The 12,285-nt window shown below is 42.4% G+C and overlaps 1 protein-coding gene across 1 annotated transcript in view; it reads left to right on the top strand.

Annotated features, from left to right (window-relative positions):
• The first annotated feature begins 256 nt into the window (after positions 1-256).
• LOC123236731 (lysine--tRNA ligase) overlaps positions 257-12,285 on the top strand; it is a 26,144-nt gene continuing 14,115 nt past the window's right edge. The window contains exon 1 of the mRNA XM_044663123.1: positions 257-360. Coding sequence (XP_044519058.1) covers positions 299-360 — 62 coding nt within the window. The 5' untranslated portion in view covers positions 257-298. The remainder of the gene's footprint in view (positions 361-12,285) is intronic.

Raw genomic sequence — 12,285 nt, 5'->3', positions numbered from 1 at the left:
CCCGTACGTGATCATTCCGAGACAGGACAACCAATCGCCTGAAGAAGCCCTTAGTGCGCGTGCGCTCCCAGGGGTCAGGCGAGGGACTGCCTACCTCCCTACCCTTGCGGAAACATAGTAGACGTTCCCAAAAGAGATTAAACTCAGACTGCAGGCTCCTCCAGACTTCCTCAAGGAAGACGAAGTCCACAGTACGCAGCCTCTGCAGAAGGCCCGCCCCTTCCCGTAGAAAAGTGGGTTTGACCCGGAAATCCCTCTTGGAGCCCTCGTCCCTTTCAGGTCGGGCCCTCCGGTGAAGATGGCGGCTGTGCAGGGAGCGGTGGTAGGCGAGGACAGCAACGAGACGAAACTGAGCAAAAAGTAAGCGTTCCTTCGAGTGGCCCTGGGTCAAGAAAGGCTGTGGAGTCGGGGGCGGGGGGGAGCCACTCGGTTTCCTAGGAGAGGCGGATGTGCCCAGTGCTGTCTCCACGGCTCTCGTGGGCGCTAACGTGCTTCGAAGAAACCTCTTTCGCCGCCGGAAACTACAAGCCCCAGGATGCACCGGGCCCCCCAGAGACCTGGTGTTTCCGTTGGAGGGGGTAGCTTGTCTAAGAGGGTTTTCTTCCCCGCTTCACCCGTGTTCTCTGGCCGTTCTCTCCTTGGGTCCCTCCGGGACCGAGGAGGAGCCCGTGAGGAAGAGAAGAATCAGGGGAGAGATTTCCTTTAGTCTCCTTCCCCAGAATGGAGAGTTTTCCTGGAAATGGAGCTGAGCAAGATGTAGCAAAATGCTTGATCCGTTTTTTTTTTTTTTAAACCTGTTGTTTTTATCCTCGTTTTACGGATCAGGAAACTGAGGCAGGATCAACAGCTAGAAAGCGTCTGAAGTGGGATTTGAACTCGAATTTTCCTCAAGCACGAGATAAGAATCTTATATGTTGATACATAAAGTATATATCTTCTTTGTACCTAGTCATGCGGCCTTATCCATTAATTAGTCTGTGAACCAGATCTGAGGAGAAGGGAATGTTTAATTTAGTGCTTGACTCTTGTTTAGTCGTGTCTCATTGTGTGATCCTATGTACCATAACCGGCAATATTGGCTGTGCAGTTTTCTCTAGCAAAGATGCTGGAGTGGTTTGCCATTTCCTTCTCCAGTGGAATAGGTCACCTAGCTTCCTGACTCTTAGCTTAATTAATAAATGCTTGTTTTTTTTTTTTAAATAAGCTGACTCTCCTATCAGTGAAACCACTAAACTGCAAAGTGTCATTCTGGATTTCTTTCTTGAAGAAATCTTGAATTTATTATTTATTATTATTTTTTAGCCCTTACCTTCTGCCTTGGAAGGCAGAAGAGTGATAAGAACTAGGCAATCAGGATTAAGTGACTTGCCCCTGGGTCACACAGCTAGGAAATTTCTGAGGCCAGATTTGAACTTAGAACCTCCTGTCTCAATGCCTGGCTCTCAATCCACTGAGTTACCCTGCTGCCCCTTGAATTTATTTTTGAAGTTTTTTTCTGAAAGGAAGCTTATTCCTAGTTTATTCCAAAAATATTTCTAAGAATTACAAAATTGTATATGGAATCTTTAAGGCGTATAAGTGACAGGGGTGGGGAAGAGTCCTCTTGGAGACTTACCAAATAGATTCACATTTGATTCATAAATGTAAAGAAAGTTTATATAGTCACTTTTCAGATACTGTTTTCCATTTTCTCAGTGTTTGAGTTTAAAATATGAAGCTCCACAGTAAATATTAAATTGGACTGATTTAGGTGAGTGATGGTGAACCTTTGGTATGCTGAAGGCCTTGGGTGGAGCTGCTCCCTTCCCCTTCTCCACTGTACATTTTTTCACATCACCCATTCCACCGTCCAGCAGCCCAGTGGGAGCACACAGTGGGTAAGGTGGGAGGCTCACAGAACTGGAAGGAAGCAATGTAAGAATTAAAATTTAGTTATTATAGTTATATCTTTAAAATATGTGGCCGCCAGGAATCAACAATTCAGGTTGATTCCGTAATTAAATCAGACCCAAGTCAGCATCGGGTTGAGGAGTTTATTTACAATCAGGAAAGTGAGTAGGGATAAAGAGAAGAGGGAGGTAGAAGACTAAATAAATGAAGCTGTAAGCTGCAAGGCCCAACAGCCGGATAGGCAGAGTTTAGAATTGGCCCAGCTAGGCCAAGGAAGCCAGCCTAACTTACCCACGTGACAATACAGAGTGTAATCTGTCTGTGGTCTCAGGAGATGCTTCTTCTTCCAGTTCCAGACGCCAACTCCCACTACAGGAAGTTCACTAACTTACTTAAAGAGAATGTGCCTTTCATCACTTCCTGTGGTCCACCTCTAATTCAAATGGACAAATGGCAGTTCCTACATTGATTTGGACTGCCCAAAGGGCAGTCCCTTATTCTTGATTTGTTACTTATTGTCACGTGTGGGTAACTCGTCTCCCCTCCCCACTAAGGGAGGTGGGAGTGACATCATTAGCACGCCTGGGTTGGGTAGATTTTTGACTATTAATAGGATCTGGCTATTCTATTTACACAGCAAAGAGCTTGGGCCATTCCCCTCCCTGCTTTCTACACTCTGAGGACATTCCTTACTTCACCCACTCCTCTGCCCAGCTACCCAATGGGAGCCCTTTCTTCCTTTCCTATGTGGGGTAAGGAGAGGGGGCAGGGCATGGCTGGCACTCAGTTGAGGGGAGGTCATGGCACTTGATCTGGTGGGTGGGGTGGGAGCCGGACCTGTCCTCTGTCTCTAAAAGTTTCGCCATCACTGACTTAGGTCTTACTCTCCAACCATCTATCTATTCCATAGGTGTATCTATTGAGCTCATATACAGAGAACTCAGAAATTGAAGGTTTTAAGTACTCTCTTGAAGTATGACTAGTTGATCTGTAGGCAGGTATTATTAAATACTTATGTTTTGTCTTAGAATTTATATCAGTTCCAGTTTAGTACTAGACATTTGGGATTCAATGACTTTCTCACGGTCTGAAGTCATATTTGAACCCAGAACCTCCTGTCTCCAAGCCTATCCACTGAGCCACCTAGCTGCCCCAATATGTTGAGTTTTGAGAGGATACCAAAAAGACAGCTGCAGATGTGAAACTAGAGGTTAGGAGAGAGAAGTTAAGGCTGGATAATTATATGAATCATTGGTCTATAGATCATTGAATCCATGGGAGATCAAGTAAAGTAGTAAAGAGGGAGTATTCAGTGCATTCACAACAATCCCTTTCTGTCTTTCCAGGCTCAATGCATCTCTTTCCACCAAGTATTTTAAGGGCTCAGGTCAAAGTCCTATGAGATACTACTTTTACTGGGCATGACCTAAGTGATAATCTAGTATAGAGTACTGAAGAGTAGTCAGGTAGGAAGAGAACCTGGAGAGAGTGAGTATCAAGGAGAACAGAGTAATACAGTGTCAGAGGCTACAAGGAGGTAAAAAAGAAAGAGGATTGAGAAAAGGCCATTAGATTTGGCAATTAAGAGATCGCTTTGAAGAGAGCAATTTCAGCAATCTAATATTGTGAGCCAGATTTTTAGAGTGAAAGGAGAGAGGAAGGGAAGTCACAAATATGTAGATGGTCTTCTCAAGTAATTTAGGCACAAAGGCAGACTAGATAAAGGATAATAGATAGTTATTGGGGATGGGCAGATCAAATAGAGATTTTTGAGGATGGGAGAGAAATGAGTATGTTTTTATAGGTAGTAGGGAGGCATCCTGTAGATAAGGAGAGATTGAAAGTGAGAAATAAGAATGGGGGCATGTAATAAAAATTAATCTTGGAGACTTTATTCTAAATTTTTATTATTTATTAGTAAAGAGAAAGGTTACCAAAGTCTCCAGCTGAGTTGCTGCTTCCTCAGGTCCTAGATTCCCATTCCCAACTGACCCTGGCTCATTTTACAAGTAGCAGCAAAGAAGCTTAGATAACTGCATGGTTGGACCAGATGAATTAATGCCAGTCAAGGAGCGAGCTTGACTTTTAGGAAGGGACCAGAGCCAAAAAGTCCAATTTCCTGCTTGTCCTGGCTCATATTTCATGATGTTACACCCAGTTGGCTTTTGATTGGACAGTCTGGGTCATGTGTTCTGCGTGTAATTACACTACAGTCAGAGGCCACACAAGGGGGCTTCCATCAGCCCCTTCCCAAAGTCAGAAACTGCTCTGTCACTCTGTGCCCCCTATGTTAAAGCAGGTGCACCGACTGTGGGTCTATTTTTATGTTAATTTCACACAGGCAATATGGTGGAGAAGGCACCATGGAAGAGCCATTGTGGAGAGGGGGATGGTGAGTTAGAGAGGTGTAAAAAGATTGCTTTACTCTAATAAGGATCCATTTAAGGTCATATGTTCCACACATGTAGTGGCCTCAGTCAACATGGTTTCCTGATTTTCTCCACTTTTGTTCAGCAGTACTTGCATTGGACCCAAATAAGCAGATAGTGGGAGTGACCACCTTGTCAGGGAACAGTTGGCAAAATGAGGGGACTCAGGGACTGTAGATTTGAACTGGTTCACCAGAGGATCAAGAAGGGGGAAGGAGGAGAGTATGGTCAGTGCGGGGGTAATTGGTCTGGGAGAGAATTGAGAGGTCTTGGGATTGGACCTCTTGGTTGGATGAAGAGTAGGCTTTGGTAAATGAAGGCAAGGGGAGAGAGATGGAAAGATTATGGTCAGCTAATGGGGCTTTCTGTTCTTTAACATGAATGTGGTGCATTTGTTGGTTATGACAAGATCTAGAGTATGAATCTGGGTGTGGATAAGGTGGGGGGGGGTAGAAAAGTAGATCATGTGAAATAAATAAGGGAACTGGGAGCTTGGGATATTTGAGGGAGGATCAGTATGTATGTTGAAGTCCTGTAGTATAAAGGCAGGAGTGAGGAAGGAGAGAAAGATTAAGTGTTAGATCCTTGGGAGAGGAAAGAAGGGTATCTAGGATGTCTGCAGGCAACAGTTTCCAGGGTTTTGATTGGGTAAAAGATATGGATGGAATGTACTTCAGAGGAGGAGAGCTTGCTTGGGGACTGTCCTGGAAGTAGCATCAGAAAAGAGTATTCCAACTCCACCACCTCAACCAGTGAGAGAGTGCAGCCAGGGCTGGAAAGGGAGATCTAGGAAGCTGTGTCATCAGATAGAAGACAGGGCTTAGAGCCAGGAGACAGAAAGGAAAAGCGTTAAGGTGAAAGTACTGCCTCTTAGACATACTGGCAACTTGGCTAAGGGCACACTTCTCTTGGTGTTCTTGGTAATTCTTACTCTGAGAATTGGAAAGGACTTGGTAGATTTCTCATCTGACCCATACACAGATGTCTGTCCATTGTAGATGGGTCTTTAGTGGCATTGGCCAAAGGAGTTTCCACCCCATATTGAGGAGATGGTAACGCTAAGCTCATTAAGCCTACACTATTGGTATTTAAAGTTAATGGATTTTATAGTGCACATAAATCCATAGTGCCCACATCCCTCCACAGTCCTTCTCAGATGCTTCTTCAGATGACAATACTAGTAGAGTATAAGCTGATTCCATAAAAGGTTCATCGCTGGGTCTGGCAACTACAGTGTCAGATGTCTCTGGGCCAGGAGGCCCCTTGCTCCATAGATAAGGAATTCTTTGACCAGGCAGCCCTGTGTATCCCTCTCTTCTTGGGTGGGGAAGGGGCAGTCTTTTCTTACAGTGTATAGTGTTGCTATTGTTAATAATAAATTCTATATCTTTGTTCAGGGATTTAGTGGAAATGTTATTGGAAAGACTAAATTCTAACAGGTTCTCAGGCTTGCCATAGATAAAACAAAAGAATTGGAGCTAATTCAAAGAGAAATTTAATGATTTTTTGAAAGAGACATGAGTGGGACCAGAGCCACAAATGAGACAATAAAGATGGAAATTGGCTTTTACTTGTGTGTTCTAAAATGCATAGATTTAGAGCCAGAAAGGACACCAAGAACTAGCATTTGTGGGATACTTAGTCATTTCATATTTGTAATCATTTTCTACAAGTTGCATGAATATAGGGTTCAGAGTTTAGAACCCCAGGAAACTGGAAAACAGTTGGGGGGGCAGTTGGGACAGCCCTATATAAGGGAGTGAGCCTCAGGCAACTGAACTCAGTCCTGAGTTAGGGTCAAGGGTGGAGGGAGAGCGGTAGGTAAGATCCCTTGCTGATCCACATCAGGATTACCATTGCCTCTTCTACTGTGCTGATCCAATCAGAGCCAGTCTGTCACCCCAATAGCCTCTCTACAGCAAAGATATATCTCATCAACTGATATCAAGATCCACAAATCATCATAGCACACCAACAACCTATACCTGCTATCTTTCTGTCAAGCTTATTATTCTATTTACATAGCTAGATACTAGAGACAGAAGTTAGGTAGAAAATAGAACTCTGAGAAGGGCCTTGCCCAGAAGGGGTAGGCCTGCCTCTGAACCTACTAGATTAGTTGATAGTTTTCTTCCCACTCTCCTCTCCCATCAATCCCAAATACTTAGTACCTTCCCAGTTGTACTTTTCCCAGATATATTAAAGAAGAAACCTTTGTTACTACAAAGCCTCTGGTTAATACAGATTATCTATTTCAACACCTTACATCTTTGAATAGAATCTCCCCAACAGATCAAGACTTGGCAGTTAGTGGGGTTACCTTTCTGAAGTGGGAATTCCTGTTGATTGTCACATAAAGTCCTGTCTTTGAATTTCACCCAGATAACCTGTAGTATCCACTCTACTGGCAGTACTTCATCTCTTGCCATATCCATCAATTTGAGTGATATTTGATTTGACTCTCACAAGGAAGTCATTGTGCCTGAGGCACTTTCAGTAAGGATCTTCTTTGACTAACAAGGTGGGGGGGGGGGAGACTTACAGCTACTGGTCTTCTTTGCCCATCCCCCACAGGTGGTCTCCTGTGGCTGCTTTTCCATCTGCAGCCAAAGAATCATCCTTACATATTGCAGCGCATTTGTTAAGCTTTGCAAAAAGGCACTGTGCCCCAAGTAACTGTAGCTTTTATACCTATGTCTGATACAGAAGAGGTGGTAATTGAATCTATGGGAGCTGATGAGATCAAGTGAAGTAGTATAAAGAGAGAAGAGATCCCAGGAAAACCCTTACAGTTAGACTAGAGGAGTATCCCACAAAGGAGTCATAAGGCAGAATGTAGAAAAATTGAACTCAACTTAATGACACTCTAGATCAGTGGTTCCCAAACTTTTTTGGCCTACCACCCTCTTTCCAGAAAAAATATTACTTAGCACCCCCTGTCACATACTATCACCGCTCCCTTACAGTTTTCATCACCCCCAAATGCACCTGTGGCCATCACCGCTTCTCCCCACCCCCACCCCATTGCTGCAGCACCCACCAGGGGGCGGTGGCACCCACTTTGGGAATCACTCCTAGATTAAGTCAACTTTTATTTTAATGCTTACTGACTTCCTTGTAAATATTGTACCTAGGGGTAAATGGCTCAAAATGTTGGAAAGCTTTGTTTAGTCCTAATAAGAGAAGCTGATGTTTTTATGCCTTACATCTATTTCATGAATAATTCAAGAAGACATTTGGGGCGTATTAGACTTGGTGAGGATCAAATAACATCATGAAAACAAAATTATATTTTTAGATATTTAGCTGAATCAGCTGCATAGGTAGCAGCAGGGCAGAGATCAATACTAAATTAGAAAAAGGACTGGTAAGGAGAAGATAAAGTATACAGCTGTAAAAAGGAGAAGATAGACTATACAACTGAGATATTTCCAACTTGAATGTTGAAATGAGCCATTGATGATGGCAATAAATAAAGGAATCCACTGTCACAACTTCTCACAGAAGTTTAATTAGTCACTCAGAGATCTAAGAGCTTGGACACTGTTACTGCCCAGAAACATGTTAGACAAAGGGCAGCACCCATTCAGAGGATAAGCTCATTTGTAAACTCTTTAGGAGGTGGATGGTAAAAGATTATGAGCAGGCGGGGCAGCTGGGTGGCTCAGTGGATTGAGAGCCAGACCTAGAGATGGGAGGTCCTAGGTTCAAATCTGGCCTGACAGTTCTAGCTGTGTGACCCTAGGCAAGTCACTTAACCCCATTGCCTAGCCCCCTTACCATTCTTCTGCCTTGGAGCCAATACACAGTATTGACTCTAAGATGGAAGATAAAATATGAAAAACACCAAGGGAGGAGATTAAAGATAGAAGAGAACCAAAATGGAAAACCTTTGTGAAGATTTTATAATAAACATTCTTCTCTATTGGAGGAAGCACTGTCCCCAAATGCTATTCTGTGCCTACTCTTGGATTCCCTAAATCTCTCCCTACTCTTAGATTCCCTAAATGCCCTTATCCTTGTCTTCCATTGTTCCTCCTGAGGAACCTGAGCAGTCCTGAGATTCCTTCTGTCTCCTCTGTTGGTCAGTCTACATGGACCTTCTTATTTGCATCTTGTCTCACCCATGAGAGCCATGGTGGAAAACCTATGTGTGTCGTCACCCTAACACAGAGTTCACCAGAGTTCATTACTAGAAAGCCAGAGGGACCTGGAGAGGGACCTGGGGTGGGGCTGCTCTCCTCCCCAGTCTCCATATGCAGCTGAGGACATTTCTCATGTCACCTGCCCCTCTAAAAGGTTTGCCATCATTGAATTAGTGTACCCTCCTTGAAGTCTGGGATGGGTTTGGGTGGGGGAGTATATCCCTGGCACTAATTTATTGCTAGAGGAGGATGGAAAAATGCCCGAGAGAAAATGATTGGTAACTCTGGGCTGTGGTTGACAGTTTTGAGAGCACTTGGCGGGGGTAAATTCCAGAGGTAACCAAATGAGGGGAGAATACCAGATATTCAGAAAAAATATCAAACTTTATTATGCTGAAAAAGGGGGCTGAGAATGTCAATAATTACTGATTTCTAAAGTCACTTCCTCATGGTAAAGCAGTAGGTGATATATTGAAAAGAACAGTGAATTTGGACTTTTGGGAAAGGCCTGGGTTCATATTTCACCCATCTTAGTTGATGATAACCTTTGTGGGCTTCAATTTGCTAATCAAAATGGAGGGGGGTTGGATTCAGTGATGTCTAATATCTCTTCTGGTTCTGACCTATTAATCTTTATGAGAATAGGTGTCCTTGTTGAAGGTAAGAACAGGGAATAGTCAGACTTTTCACAAAAAAGACTACATCTTTACAGTTCCTTAATTGGCCAAAAGTCTAAAGAATTCCAAGATTCTGTTGGTTATGAAAAAGCATTTTAGTCTGTTCAGCAAAATGCCACTTGAAAAGTTTTCCTCTAGCAGAATATCTCCTGCATAATTCAAAAATCTCACAAGATTCTTTTAAAAGATCTAAAACAGGTAACATTGCTTGTTGCCCTCTTTAATTTTAATTTTATTAATAACAAAATTTCTCCGAACTTCTCTAAAATGAAGATTACACTCACCAGAAATATGTCCAGTGTTTGAATGGGGGGGAAATCCTGTAAAGATGGTGAGGTCACCTAGATACTCCATTTGCTGACAGTGCTCTAACCGTATCAAGCACAGGAACATTGTGGTCTCCTAAAGGAAATCTATAATTACTCAAAAGAAGTCAGCATAACAGTGCACCTAGGAAAATCTTGCTGGCCAGATAGGCAGTCAAATGGACAGTCCATAGAGAGCTGTTTCATCAGTCCATATGGCTCCTACACAGGTATTGTCCTGAGTGAACAGGAAGCAGAGTTGAATAAGAAGGTCAATCTTAATGTCAATGTTCTTCAGTGGTAGTGTATGGTTCATTGTTGTGGGATACCACATTTTCTGAAGAATTAGTTGTGGGTCACCCAGAGGGCAATGATAGAGGTGAATAGCCTGCAAGATATTACTAAGAATTATGCCTCAGAGATGTGTGAATGGAAAAGGGAGTGGGCCAAAGGGAGAGAAAAGGAGAAACCTCCATTTGTTTTGTCCTTTCAAACCAGCAAGAATTTAAGTCCTTCCTTTCTATGTGCTATGGCATTACATTCTAGTGGGAGAAGGAAGACATGGAAGGCAGCTGGATGTGGGAAGAGGAGGTGATGAAAGAAACCTGGTGTGTCCCAGAGAAAACCCAGTAAGTCAGGAATACAGAGAGGAATGAAGACAAGGCTGACCCCAGTGTCCTTAAAATGAAGGTTTAGAATGTGAACTGGAATGACCTCTGGGAATTGATGCAGAGTGAAAGGAGCAGAACCAGGAGAACATTGTACACAGAGACAGATACACTGGTAAAATTGAACATAAGGGACTTCTCTACTAGCAGCAATGTAAGGATCCAGAGCAAGGCTGATGGACTTATGAGAAAGAAAACTAGTCACATTCAGAGGAAGAATTGTGGGAGGAGAAACACAGAAGAAAAACAACTGCTTGAACACATGGGCTGATGGGGATATTATTGGGGATGTAGACACTAAACGATAACTCTAATCCAACTATCAATAATATGGAATTAGGTCTTGATCAATGATACATGTAAAATCCAGTGGAATTGTGCATTGGCTAAGGGGGATTAGGGAGGTTTGGGGGAGAGAGAAAGAACATGAAATATGTAACTAGGGGAAAATATTCAAAATAAAATTTTTTTTAAAATGAAGGTTTAGAGAGGCCCCAGCCAATTGGGGAAAAGGGAATACAGGAGCAGACTTCCAGGGAAAGGGTTTCTGAAGAGAGTCGCAGTTGGGGAGGTCCCAGGTGTGACTGCAGAGGAGATGGGGTGCCAAAATCTAGAGTTCAAAGAAGTGCTGGGAGGGGATAGTTAGAGAAAACTGTCAGAAATTCATCCCACCACAGTGGATTGGATCCAATGTGAATCCTTTTCTTTGTATTAGCAAGCAGCTGCCAAGGCCCAGTTATCCCCTCCTCCCTTTAATTTTCCCGTTGTTTAGTCCTTTTTCAGTCATATCTGACTCTTGCCCCATTTGGGGTTTTCTTGGAAAAGTTACAGGAATGGTTTGCCATTTCCTTCTCACGCTCATTTTACTGATGAGGAAACTGGCAAACAGGATGAAGTGACTGACTTGCCCAGGGAAGTCTTCCTGATTCCAGGTCCTACACTCTATCCACTGCTCCACCTAGCCATCCAGTAGATATGTATAGTCAAGCAAACACATGTGAACACACTGACCATTTCTGAAAACGTGTTTCAATTTTGTACCTCTGGTCTATCCTGTCTGTCAAGAGATGGTTGTTGTTTGCTTGTAATAATTGCTAGCATTTATAGAATGCTTTAAAGTTTGCAAAGTGCTTTACTTTTACTCTTTATCTTATTTAACGCTCACCAACAACCCTAAGAGATAGGTGCTGTTATTTATTATCCTCCTTTTACAGATAAGGAAACTGAGGCACAGCGATTTTTATGTGACTTGTCCAAGGTTACGGGTTACACAGCTAGTCTCTTGAGGTCAGATTTGAACTCTTGATTCTGAAGCCTCTAGCTTGTCCATTGCACTACCTAATTGCCCCAGTTCTTAACTCTAAATAAGGTAAATACAAACCAATTTAACACTTTTTCTGAAATTTTCTTTTTCTCTAGCACAAATTAGTGCTTTCATAAAGCTTTTAGTTTTAGCCTCAGTTGTGTTCCACAGAGTGAAATGGAAAATGTTCGTTTCTCTTTTCTCTCCTCTCTGAGATTTCACATCACAAAAAAAGCAGAGACTTAAAAATTGTTCATCCCAACTAATCCCAATACTATACAAATTATTTGATATGATAAGCAAAGAAGGAGTCCTACCAAATTCCTTTTATGACACAAATATGGTACTGATTCCAAAGCCAGGGAGACCAAAAACAGAGAAAGAAAACTACAGACCAATCTCCCTAATGAACATAGATGCAAAAATCTTAAATAGAATACTAGCAAAGAGACTCCAGCAAGTAATTAAGAAGATCATCCACCATGATCAGGTGGGATTTATGCCAGGAATGCAAGGTTGGTTCAACATTAGGAAAACCATTCACATAATTGACCATATCAACAGTCTAACAAACAAAAATCACATGATCATCTCAATAGATGCTGAAAAAGCCTTTGACAAAACACAGCATCCATTCCTATTGAAAACACTGAAAAGTATAGGAATAGAAGGACCTTTCCTAAAAATAATAAAAAGTATATACCTAAAACCATCAACAAACATCATATGCAATGGGATAAATTAGAAGCCTTCCCAATAAGATTAGGAGTAAAACAAGGATGCCCATTATCACCTCTATTATTCAACATAGTACTAGAAACACTAGCAGTTGCAATTAGAGAAGAAAAAGAAATTGAAGGTATCAAAA

Source organism: Gracilinanus agilis, chromosome 2, assembly GCF_016433145.1.
Source record: "Gracilinanus agilis isolate LMUSP501 chromosome 2, AgileGrace, whole genome shotgun sequence".
NCBI lineage: Eukaryota > Metazoa > Chordata > Mammalia > Didelphimorphia > Didelphidae > Gracilinanus > Gracilinanus agilis.
This window is presented reverse-complemented; position numbering and strand designations above follow the sequence as displayed.